The 13,144-nt window shown below is 39.0% G+C and overlaps 2 protein-coding genes across 2 annotated transcripts; one reads left to right on the top strand and one right to left on the bottom strand.

The window, feature by feature from the left end:
- Window positions 1-5,578: 5,578 nt before the first annotated feature.
- Window positions 5,579-7,217, bottom strand: LOC132791855 (growth arrest and DNA damage-inducible protein GADD45 alpha). The gene has a single exon (XM_060800953.1). It carries the CDS (start codon window positions 6,863-6,865, stop codon window positions 6,386-6,388), a length of 480 nt encoding a protein of 159 aa, XP_060656936.1. The 5' UTR covers window positions 6,866-7,217; the 3' UTR covers window positions 5,579-6,385.
- A 4,381-nt stretch (window positions 7,218-11,598) lies between these two features.
- Window positions 11,599-13,057, top strand: LOC132790528 (uncharacterized). The gene is made up of 3 exons (XM_060799082.1): window positions 11,599-11,749; window positions 11,836-11,991; window positions 12,056-13,057. Exons 1-3 carry the CDS (start codon window positions 11,670-11,672, stop codon window positions 12,915-12,917), a joined length of 1,098 nt encoding a protein of 365 aa, XP_060655065.1. The 5' UTR covers window positions 11,599-11,669; the 3' UTR covers window positions 12,918-13,057.
- The last annotated feature ends 87 nt before the right edge of the window (window positions 13,058-13,144 follow it).

Genomic DNA, 13,144 nt, shown 5'->3' with positions numbered 1-13,144 from the left:
ATAATAATAATATATGCAATGCCACGTTTTTTTAATGCCTTTAGTGCAGAACCGCATTTTCAACAATTTCATTCACTGAATATTTTAAATTATTAATTTTAGAATTTTAACGCTTCAATAAATTGATAAATGACAGGAAACGTTTAAACCAATATTCCATGAAAATACTTGAAAATTTAATTATATCCCGAATGAGTCATAGTTGGAGTTGGAGTTTTGTGATATTTGTCAATCACTTTAATTAATTATTTTTGAAAATGAAACATACTTTACACCTATAAAATTGTCTAATAATTTGTATTAGTACAAATTTTAAGAAAAGTGTAGAACAATGAGAAATATTTATAAATTTGAGTATTATTTAGTTATCATAAATTTAAAAAAAAATAAAAATTGGTTTATAAATCAATTTTGTTTACCATATGTATATTTGTAGACCCAAAGGAACTAAAATGTTTAGATAAATTCAAACGCGAATTGTGAATTATATAATCCATTTAAACACATGCAGCCGCGGACGCAAAGAAAAAGCTTGCGATATGATGTCTTGACGTCATTAAATTGCTTTCGTCATTAGTTTTGGTAGACTGGCAAAGCACAACATATTTTGCTTCTATTCCTTGCGTAAGATATTTATTGCTTTAAAAAGTTTAAAATATATTACCACGTGGGCTGTTGTGGTTCCCCCATTGCAAGTCTGTGGGGAAATGCGATTCTTGGAAAAAGTAGGTGAAATCTTAATTTGTTTGTTATTGTTTTTTTTTTATATTGTTATTTACCGCATTGAATTAATAATACGCCCCCACATACGCAGAAACATTACGATAAGCACTTTGAATAAGCACAAGTGAGCGCATTAAAGAGTACGTGTAGTATGAATATAACTTTATTAAACAAGCACTTAGCGTTATATAATCGATAAGAATCCATTTTTAATGCCGCTGTTAAGTCGTATTAATAACCGTGCGGAGACTGAACTCGCAGATGATCTGAGATTTTCGACATGATAAGTGAAGAACAAGAGATTTTGACTTACGTGAGAAAGTTTTATGACATTGACGCAGTTACGGGCGTTACTTCTGTCTCTCTCTCTCTCTCTTTGGGGGTGGCTCCGGCTGCATAACGGTTAACGGCAAGCTGTAAGCGGTAACACGCTGCGTATGCGCAACGATTTGCGTAAGCAAACAGACAAATGACAACTGACAACAGGCACACAATCGTGCGCGACATGTGCACAATCTGCCGATTGTACAGGAATCTGAAACATTCTTTATTCATACGCCCCGCGCGATCAATAAAAAAACATTCAATCGTAACTGTAACTGTGTATTTACAGCAGCGCAGAGAAAACGTGCTTAAACTTGACGCGATCAGGTGCCGTCGCCCCACCGAGAGCCACAGACCTTGAGATCGACAGCCCTCGCTCACTCGATCACTCTCTCTATTCCTCTCTCTCTCTCTGTCTCTCGAGCTCACATTATGAATTTCGCTTATCAGCGAAATGGCCACAACGTTTCTTTGGCCCGTCTCGTGGCACGCGCTTCGAGAGAGTTTCAAACTCTCACACAGTCATGCTCGTAGAGATAACTATGCTATCAGATATCGACTGGCTCTCCCAGGCGTCTGCGTTCTTGTGAAATTCAACGCTGTCATGTTAACTGGCGCCACACTAAACACCAACAAAAAAGAGTGCCCAATTCCTCTGCCCTTCAGCAAACATCTAGCCACCAACCAACCAAAAGTGAAGAGCAATCAATGGGGCCAAACAACAAAGCGAATGGAATTAAATATACAAGCACGACCAGACAGGCAAATTTGTATTATTATTATGGCTATTTATGGACACGCACATATTTCACAACTGTAAATGTGGTGCTAATTTCTCGCCCAAAGACTTTGTTTAAACCAACAAGGGAAACCAATTTGCTTTATGCGTCCTGCAGGTGCAATTGCGTTTCAGATATACAGTGTACTCGTAGTTTAAATAGACAAAGTGCTCGTGTCCATATTTGCATTGATGTTTATTTTTGTAATTCGTAGCTTTACTATCATTATCATTATCATTATCATTATCATTATCATTATCATTATCATTATCAGAGTGTGCAAGTTTTTGCACTTGATGCGCATTTTATGGCCAAGCTATAGAGAAAGAGAGAGAGAGAGATTTCTGGCAATGTGCCCCATGTGATAAATGTTTAGATAAATCTTTGGCAATCTGTCTAGTTCTCATATATACAAATCATTTTTCAATTGTTTATGTACATTTTATGCATTCCAGCGGAGATTTTCCCTAGAATTTTGCAGCAATTCATTAACATCAATTCGGAATTTGCCAAACATTTTTTGCCTTGAGCTAGGGAATTTCCCAAATATTTCAAAATTTACAGAATTCTTTTGTGTAAAACACAATTAGAGTATTGAGCATTTGCCCCACTGAGCAAATAAATCTTATCTGCTTTTTGCATACGTTTCTCGCTATTCATGATTATAAACGATTTTGTTTTTGTCAAACCTTTTCTTAACAAATATTAACCTTTAGAAGTGATTTAGATGTTCCCTTTAAGGTAAATAAGTGCATTTCGAGGAATTGTTATTTGCTTTGCTTGTTAGCTGGGATTTCCCTCATGGCCCTTATGCAATTTAATGTGTGTTTTGAAACTGGTTTTCGAGATTTACAATTTTCAATTTACAATATTCATTCACAACAAACAATTCCACTCGCGTGATTCTGTCAATGATCTATTAGTCTCGTGTCTATTGCGCAGCTCTCTCTGATTGACTCTAATCAATTGATTAAGTTGTGGAAAGCTTTGGCATTTCGGTCACATACAAATTAGCTAAATATAGTAGTAAACAAATCGAAATGCGTGCTATCAGAAATAGTATGATAAATGATGGAAATTTTGGCAGTTATCAATGTTATGTTTTGCCCGATTTGCAAATTGAAGGTTGAAGTTGACACAAAATGGTACAATTTTCTCCCAACGAGGGATGTTTAACTAGTTGAAATGCAGATGTGTATTATATTTTATGGCAGTGTAAATAAATCTACTATTTGATTGTCTTAAGAAATTCTGCAAATGCATGAATAAATCCCTCTTGAAATTTTTTGGGAAAAGTTTTTATGACTTTTGGATAACTCAGTAAACGGCACTCGTCTAAGCTTTGTTATCGTTTGCTCTGGTTTTAGTGTTCTCTTGGTTTTTTGCCAAACAGCGACAGCAATTCCGTAGAAATCCCCAGAGATAGTACAGAGGCGTAATCCGTGTTTGGGAGCATACAGCAAATTGATAACGCGTCTTGTTTTATTTTCGCATTTATGAGGAAAACGACATCAACACAAACAACAATGGCACGAACGTTCGTACGCAAATTATAAAAAAACAACAATAAAATGTATAATAATTCGTATTTACAAGTAAAAACAAGTTTTCGAGCTTAAAACGGAATTATTAAAATCAAAACAAATAACAGTTAAATACGCGTTAAATCTAGTCCCAAGTATATTGATTCTCTCTTGAAAAAAAAAAAAAAAATCGCTCAGCGCTGAGCTCAAGTGGTGCACGCCTCGTAATTAGCACGCTTTCATGGCAATCACATGTACATACAGTGGTTGGCATCGCTTTAGCTGGGTCTCAAGTTGAGTATCGGTGTGGAGAGTTAATGGGTTTTGAGTCGCTGTTCGGTGTTCGGTGTTCGTTTCTCGCTGAGCAATCACGTATCAAACTAGTTTGCTCTGAGCGGTATTTGTGGCTACGGTTATTCCATTTGACGTATATACGATCTCAGTTTAGAATATGCTAATTTTGGGGATAGCACCAAAACAGCAGCAGCGTTATTTATATGAATCATTTACCTTCAACGACATCACCATTGTCGTTTGTGAAGTTTGCACTCTGTCATGTTCAATCTTGTTCAGTCTTTGGCCCGGGCCGGGGGTCGTCTGCCTTGACAATTGCTGCTTCAGCCTCCGTTTTCATATCGATCATTTTGCATTCTCAGATTCGCATCGCAAGTCACGCTAAATGCTTCCCGCTATTGAGCAAATACAATTGAGTAAATGTGAACTACCCCCAGAGATTTCTCTGAGGTTAGGCCTCTTAGACACCTAATGCCTTTTTACACTGAACACCGAACATTAAACAAGTGCCGGTTATTGTTTTGCAATATGGGTAAAAGGTATTCCCCTTGTATGCAAAACAAAATTCAATTCAGTTGCTCAGAGTCAATGAGCACATGTCTCATTACTCAATATATCGCATGACTCGGCCAATTCCAATTGAGATGAGAGCGAATCGCAATGAGTGTGAGATCTTGTTCTTTGGAATTAACGCTAAATTTACGTGGATCCGCAGACTGTGAAGGTGTAAAGTCCGGCGTACTTCGATTGAATTATTAATCAAGTACCAAAGTCATGAGTATCGAGTGTTGATAATTCAAACAGAGGGCTTAGTTAACACTTTGTCTGGTGCTAGTACTTTGGATGCCGCTTATCTAATTATTAGGTTAGCGAACCGCTTTGAGTAAATGATTTCCTTAATTACATACAATTAGTTAATTTCCCATATAAATATTGTAAGTAAACTATACTTTCATTAGATACGTGTGAAACAGTAGTAAAGCTAATTAATGCACTCTTCAATTATTTCGTACTTAGGAATAAAAATCAGAAAGATTTATTATATAATTATCTTTAAGAAGAGGTCGAATGATCTCTTCCGTTGTCTCTAAGCTATCTGACCTATAATTTTGTATCCAAGCTAATTAAACAAGGGATCATATGGAAACGTTTGCTGAGCTGCTTAAAATTTTTCCAAATTGTTTGGCACGATTGTCTGAGCTGTCTGGACATTGATTAACATTCAAATCTCGGTGGCCGAAACGTGCCAATGCTCGTACGATTATTTAATTGCCATGGCTGGCAATCTGGTAGCATTTTACGGGACAGCTGCTCGGATCCAGTTTGCTGTAGCGATTCCGAGCAATTATGTTCACTTAATTTAGCGAGTATTATTGATAAGAACGTGCCTCTGTTTGTCGATTCATTGGGGAAACACCGTTGATAATATGGCCAATAGATGGATCACTTCCACCAGCTTTTGATATATCATCTATGCTTAAGAGATTTGTTATGCTAGACGTCAGGATAATTTTTGGTGTGTTCGTCACAACAGACATATTGAAAAACCTCTATCTGAAAATTGGTAAAAGCGTCTAAAATGTTTTAGAACTTTATTTTAATTTTATTTCCAAGATATTGGGAAAATTTCAACATCATATCAAAAGGTACAAAGAATTCCCCAAATGCTAAAACAATGTTCTGTTTGTTCTTTGATCTTCCAAAGTTTTTTCCCCAAAACTTGGTCTTATCTGTAATTTTGACAGATAACCAATAAGTTCGTCATTCAAGCAAAGTTCAGAAATCGCTGTAAAAAAGAGCTGAAAATTTGAAATTGATAAGACTGAAAAGTTTTTGGTTTTTTTTTATAATTTTTATTTATATTTTTTTTTCAAAAATTCTTTTTTTAATTTTTTCTTAAAATTAAATAACATTTTTTTGTTGTACTTTCTTTTGTATTATTTAATACGCTGGTTTTTAAGAAAAGCTAACATAACAAAACTTTAACTTTAAAATACAAATTACAATATTTTATTTTTCTTTTGTGTGTTGTATTTTTCTTTTTGTTTATGTTTAAAAAATAGAATGGAAATCTGTTCATCGTAAATCTCAATTATTTAATAATTTGTTTTACGCTTAAAGCGAACTGGATGAAAAAAAAACCAGCAGCTGGTCACGCGCTTATGTGTGTGCGCATGGATTTGTGGTTGTGTGCGTGTATGAATTGTATTTGCCTCTGGTTGCGAAATTGCTTCCAGATTAAAGAGAGAGCCAGAGAGTGTAAATCCCAGAGTGTGATGGTGTGTGTGTGTGTGAGGCGCACTTCCGCAGCAGCCGTAGTTGTTGTTGGTATTGTTGTTGTGACTGCTGCAAGTTCCATTGCATTCTCGGCTGCTGCTGCTGATGCTGCTCCAACGAAGGTCGTCGGCTGCCTCTCTCGATCTCTGCTCTCTCCTTCACTCTCCTTCAATCTAGCGTATGAAAATTGGCCATCGTCGCAGCTACTCTTCTGATTAAGCCGCTCCTCCTATATACACTTATACATATGTATGTATGTGTATGTATATTATATGATATATAATATGTATATGTAATTGGGATATGTCCCAATACGTCGGTTTCCGCAGAACTCTCCAAACGTTTTGGGTACATTAACCTTGTCTTAACTGGTTGCTGTTCTTATTGGTTGTTGCATCAATTTAAACCATGTTTTGCCCCACTGTAACGGGCTGTTCAATTAAATCGTCTGATCCATCTCATAGTTTATACGACTGGCAGCTGAACGATGGGATGTTGTGGTGCATCCCAATGGGCCTCGCAGTAGTCGACCAATTGATTCTCCGCCTTGTTCAGATGCTCCTCGATCTGATCGCCAGCCCAGGTCTTTTGCACCAGGCAGCATGATTCGATGCTTTCCTGGCCCAAAATGCGGCTCAGCTTGGTGGCATCGTCCACCTTGATCACATAGATGTCGTTCTCGTAGCAAAACGCCTCCAGTAGCACCTCGTGCATGTGTGTGGCTGAATCGCCGTCCTTGGGCACGGCCATCAGGCAGAAGAGTGAACCCTCCGGTGACTTTGAGAGCACATTGATGGCTGCTGATAGTCCGACGATCACTCGAGATTCAGATTGGGCTCGCAGAAGAGCTGATTTGACGGTGCGACCGATTGGGGTATCGCAATCGGCCAATTCCATGTTGTGGTTGTGTGTGTAGTGCATGTTGACAGATTCCTCAACGACCATTTTGTATGAGTTGCTAATTTCGGAGCTTGTCACTTGATTTTGAGCTATTTTTACAGCTTCTGTTTGCACTTTTGGTTTGTGGCAAAGTTTTTTTTGCTTTTCAATGTTTGTATAGTTTGTGTGTGGCACTTTTGTGTGTTGTGGTATCACTGCTTTGTTTATTGTTGCTTTTGTTGCTGTTATTAGCGTTTGCCCGTTGATTGTATTCCTCGGCAATTTGCGGTCTATTAACTTTTGATTATGAAATTCTTTTCACGTTTACGCAGCGCGCTTTAAAATCCGTTTAACCGTCTCGGTCTGTGCTTGTTTCAATTTTGAGTTGCAATTTCACAATGAATGCCAAACGTTGGCGAGCGCGAGCTTTTATAGCTGCCCTCTCGCCGCCATTGAATTTCATCAGAAGAGTGCCTCGCGAGCACATATCGCTCTCGCTCTCACCCTCGTATTCGCTTGCGCTCTCTGTGTCAAAAGCTTTTTAGGGGGGCCTGCTCACGCATACAGAAGCAACAGTTGGCAAAGGCCAGCCGGCGTAAATCCCAATCGACTGTCTCTCTCCGGCACTCTCTCTCTGATATTATATGTGTGAGTTTTTTCCAAGTAATTTTCGCTTGACGCCTCCGCTCTCATTTCAAAAGTGAAGATTCAGCAAAAATTTTTTTTTGTGTTGTGCCAAGCACATTTTTGTACCTTTATTATTATCATTTTTTTTTTGTGGGGTAGCAAAAGATTTCCGTTAATTTGAGGAATTAGCAAGTCTTTGTTTTTTGGGTTTATTTTCTGTCTGTAGCCAGACTACAATCTTTGACGTGAGATGCAATGTGCGCTATGAAACTGGCCTCTTATCAGTATTGCAGCTTTGACCGTATTTTTTTCCCATTTCACCTTTTGCCTTGATTCAAGAGTTTTTCAATGAAAAACATTAATGTTCATGTTTCCGTCAAATTGCATTTTGTCATAGGTTTTCGTACAAATTTTACTCACTAAGTTCAATAAAGCTGCCAAGTTTATGTCAATTTATAGCTCTTTAAAAAAACGATATACTTTTTAAAGATTTTCCGGCAATTTTCGCATGCTGTTTTCACGCGAACTCAACGAATTTCGGCATAAGGTGGTGAACACCACGTTTGTTGGTCATGCACTTGGCGATGGGCCAAATGGTCAACAGGTCGTGTAAGTGAAAATGACTCAAGACATGCAAATAAAATATACGTATAAATATATGCTCGGGCCAATGTCTGTTCCTAAGCGATCACTCATGACAATAGCTGACGTCAAGAAGCCACCCCGCCAACGTCGCGTATACGCTATATATGTGTTATGTATGCCTCAACGATGTTTAATTAATGAGCGCGCGCGACAAACACTTGGGATTGAATACAAGTTTGTTATTGTGTTTCGCGTGAAATTTAGTGAATGAAATCGTCGCCCCCGTGGGGGGTATCATCGGGATTTGGAACATTGCCCACAATAAATCCGTATTATTACCCTGAGCTAAAAAATCATCTTTCGGTGAACTGTCTCGAATCATAATAGTTGCCGGAACTCATCTTTTGTCAACTTGACCAATTAACATTGTGGCGTGATGCTTCTGTTGAACAGTAAATGGGGGAGAAACCAAATACGCCATTGCCAGAGTTCAACTACCGCGCAAAAAAAGTGGCGCGTATATTTTCAGATCGTTAATGCACTTTTTTAATGAATTATTTGGTTGCGGTTGATTTTTTGATTTACCAAGCATATTTTTTTGTTGACGAAGGGTGAACTGTTATTGTTATTATTTACATATGTCGAATAACAAGTTTTATAAATAGCCACCTGCAAAACATATGTATGAGTGTGTAGATGCAATATAAAGTATGTAAGTGTATAAATAATTTATATAGTAGATATGTAAATAAGTTGAATGTACTGTTGCAATTTCGGCGGATTGAGGTTGAAGTACTCTTTAACTCTTTGTGGGAATGGATACGGATACTGAGACCATACTCTGCAACACACACACACCTTTGACTCATCTGTAACCCTCCATAGTGAGCTTTAATCAAATCGAACCCATCATCTGTGTCAACAACAAATTCATTCCCACCTATAAGGAAAGCGTCAGCGAAGTTTAATGAACTTCTTGGAAAAAATGGGAAATGGAACTGCGAATTTGAATTGCATTTTCACATATGTATATGTAAAGTTTGGCATAAACAACAAAGTTGGTAAACAACATGTAAATCATTGAACCCTGCTACCCAGAAAAATAGTTAAGCTGGCGATTTTTGTTGTGGCGCGGGTTAATCACCCGAGGGGCCAAAACTTCTCGTTCAACATCTGAGGAAAGGGCCTGCAATGAAAGCACTGACCTATCTGAAATCTAAATATAAATATTGTTAACTTGCTGCGCATAAACACCAAAATAAACACGGCTTGCAAAATTCTGCTTGCGATAGCTGTAAATACAAAACTGCAGCACTTGACGTATTTTCATAGTACTACGTACTATACTATACTATATTTTTTTATCGATATCAGAATATCAGGCCATACAATTTGCGCGCCAATTTTGGCCAATGAACTTGGAACTGTCCCCAGCTCTCAGTTGTTTACTACTTTTATGCTTAATAATATTATGAGTAAGTACTTCAAATGCAGGCCTATTAAATTACAATTGGCCTAAGCTGATTCTGATTTCGATTCTTGCTCTGTTTCTGCTTCTGTTTCTAGCTGCATGCTTTCGCTGCATGGCGTGCAGTTGGTATTTGGGTCGGGGAAGCTTTGTTTTCATTGTCGATTGCGCTCGATTGTTTGGCACATAAACAAGTGGCCAATGCGTGGCTGGGAAATGCTGCACTTGGCTGGGGCAGATGCACACCTCAAAGTGCTGAGTCATGCTAGCGAGCCAAAATCCAAAAGCTTTACTAAAAATATGGTCAGCATGACTCAAATTCACGATTCGCTTGTCACTCAACGGGGCAGCCACAGTACTGCATGGCGACCAAAACAGGTTTTAGAATTCCTCGAAGCACACATGAAACAGATACAGACGGGTATTGGACATTGAGTATTGGCATGAAATACATTCCGATGCGAAAGTCAGTCCAAAGTTCGATTGTAATACATGCTCGTCACTGCGTATGACTCTGATGAGCATCGCGTTTCGACTCACGTGCACAGGTTTGGAGACCAGCTAAGAGCCGAAATGCGTTGAGACCGTGCCATGGTTACTGCAAAGACATGCAGCTAAGGGGGAATTATTTGTTGCTGGGGAAATCCCAGCAGAAGTAGAATGCTTATATGTTGGCTTGGGAAATACCCCATTGCCTTTCAATTTGAGTGTGGTTGGATAAAAACTCAATTTATCTACGCACTGATGTGTGATTTTTCTGCTTGAATAATGATATTGAAATTCAAAATAAGTATATTTTTTGTGTGGTATAATTTACATCATTCAAATGTGCTTTTTCAGTAAATTAAAACATTATTAAAGTACCATCTTCGGGTTTCCCCACACCGCCAAGCCTTTCGCTTTGAAATTGGGATATTCTGTTGATTAGCTCTGATTGATATAATAATATATATCATACAACAACAATAAACACATTTATATGAAGCATAAGTGGACTCGAAGTATAAATATAAAACCTGATAGAAATAATAATTTAAAAAGCCCCTCTAACGGTCATTTGAAAGTGGCACAGGTTGGCAGCACCTTAGACAAACGAAAGCTCTGATAAAGCTTATTAGAGCGAGAGCGAGAGAGAGAGAGGGAGAGAGAGAGAGCTTTAGCTGTGTTTTTGGTTGCCGTTTGCCGGCATTTGAAAAAGCGTATTCTTCTTCTTCGTAAACAAACTTAACAAACAGCTGTGTGAACTGGAAAGCTAAGCCAATGTTGAGTAAAGACAATAGCTTCGTAATAAACGCAGTTATAAATATAATTGAGCAATTTAACGCATTCTTGATATTTTTAATTGTACTTCAAAAAGCGTCACAGAGTGAACCACTGGATTATTCAACACAGTTGAATGTTCAAAAAAAAAAAAAAACTAAGAAAAAGCACAAAAGTACAATAAAAATCAAAGAAGTCAAAATAAAAGTTTAATTATTAATTAGAAAACAAATCTTTATTTAATGTTAAGATTACATGCTGGTCTGTCATATGACTAGGGGAGTCACAAAGATACACTTTATGGCAGAAGCCAACCCTTCAGATGAAACCGAACTTAATGCCACCTTCGCTAGCATGGACATAGTTGACACTTATGAGATCCAAAATTCTAACGGATTTGTCACCCAACAACAAAATGGCACACTAAAGAAAAGATGCACTTCCTTTCTTTCGGAACTCTGGACTGCAGAGTCTCGGAGTCCTATGGTCCTTTTGTGCAAATCTAGAAAACTTTCCTGTACGCTTAATGCGATCATGTCTTGTTCTTCGCAATCCATTTCTCCTTAAGAAGGCAGTATTTCTGTTTGTTTATTTTCAACCATCTGTTTAATACGTGAAAAGGCATAACGAGGATCAAGCAAAGTAGCTTTCATCAGTGTTATTCTGCAGCAAATCACTCAATCGGAAATATCATCTCAAAAATATCAATATTGCCTTTTTTTGCCCAAAAAATATCGCGATGATAATATTTTTTAAGAGGAAAAATATCGACATATCGATATTTTGATATATTTCTGACATCCCTATCACGGACCAGCAGAGCAACGGACTGCAGAGAAACTCATTTGAATTAGAGCGCGGCTATTCAATCAACAACTGCCAAAAGAGGAAAAATCACATTTAGAGAATCGACGACGCAAATCCGAAACAATGAAGAACCTTCGTTATGCGTATAAGAAAATTATGAGCACTAAAACCTCGACAGATGTCACGCAAGTTGTCTGCGACAAGTGAGTAAAGTTCTTTCCCACTGCAAGTTTTCCCCCACTGGATTTTTTCGATTTCTCAAATCCCTCTCTCTCTCTCGTTTCTGTAGACCCCGCAAAGTGGTCTGTTTTGGCAATGTGCTCCTAGATCGCGTCGTTAAGTTGGACAATCCCAAAGTGCTTGAGAGTTACCAGCTAAAATTGGGCTCCAAGGGCGAATTGGATCTGGAGATCACAATTAAAATCGCCCCAGAGGCTGCCGACGGGTAGGTGCAAATGCCATTGAGTTGCTAATTATTTATTTGTGTTAACCCATCGTGAATTCATTAGCTCCAGCTGCCTCTCCAATCCCGGTGGATCGGCCTTGAACACTGTGCGCATACTCAAAATCTTGGGCACAGAGGCTCAGTTCTTTGGCGCTATTGGTGATGACAAGACAGGGGAGCATCTGCGTTCCATTATTGCCGAGCGACAGATCGATGCGCGTCTACAGGTCATTGAAGATATGCACACGGGACAGTCTCTCTGCCTTATGCGCAACGATAGTCCCACATTGTATACCAATATTGGTGCCTCTGCGAAGTTCTCGGTGCAACAGCTGAAGCATGCCGCTCTTCATGGTCATGAAAGTTTTCTGCGTCCCATCGAACGCAAACAGATTCTCTACATCGAAGGATTCTTTGTCCCACATCGAGCTGAGGTTATCGAGTATATACTGCGTGATCTGGTGCGGGAGCGTCGTCATCTGGCTGTGAATCTCAGTGCACCCTACATAGTGCGGGAACATTCGGAGGAGATGCTTAACTTGGTCAAGCGTGCGCTCTTTGTGTTTGGCAACCGGCAGGAGTTCGAGGAGCTGGCCACTGCAGCTGGTTGCAAAAGCGTTGATGAGTTGGGAGAACAACTGCTGCAGGACGGCAATCCAAAGATCATTCTCGTCACGAATGGAGCGAAGACCGTACAGCTGATTACCAACTATGTGGCGGAGAAGTCTCCAGCAGGTCAAGGTGTCTTCGAAGAGTACCAAGGACAGCGTGTGGATAAGGTGGTGGATGCCACCGGAGCAGGAGATTCGTTTGTCGCTGGCTTTCTGCATGCCTGGCTGGAGAAACGTTCGCTGAGCGAATGTGTGCGTAAGGCCACCGATGTGGCTGCCAAGGTGGTCACCCAGGTGGGCTGTAATCTGCCATAGATGCCTTAACTCAATAGCCTGACTTATCCCCTTCCCCACATATGACGCGTTCTTGCCTTAGATTTCTATTTTGGTGTGCAGGCCGGACAAAAATAAAAACCAAAACCACACAATGCGGGTGCGACGAATCGAATTCCAGTGACACCCACTCTTACTTTTAACTATAATACTATTCATATATGTACATATTTATAATTACTCTCAGTTCCTTATAAAGCAATGTACTT

The sequence above is a fragment of the Drosophila nasuta genome, chromosome 3, assembly GCF_023558535.2.
Source record: "Drosophila nasuta strain 15112-1781.00 chromosome 3, ASM2355853v1, whole genome shotgun sequence".
Lineage (NCBI taxonomy): Eukaryota > Metazoa > Arthropoda > Insecta > Diptera > Drosophilidae > Drosophila > Drosophila nasuta.
This window is presented reverse-complemented; position numbering and strand designations above follow the sequence as displayed.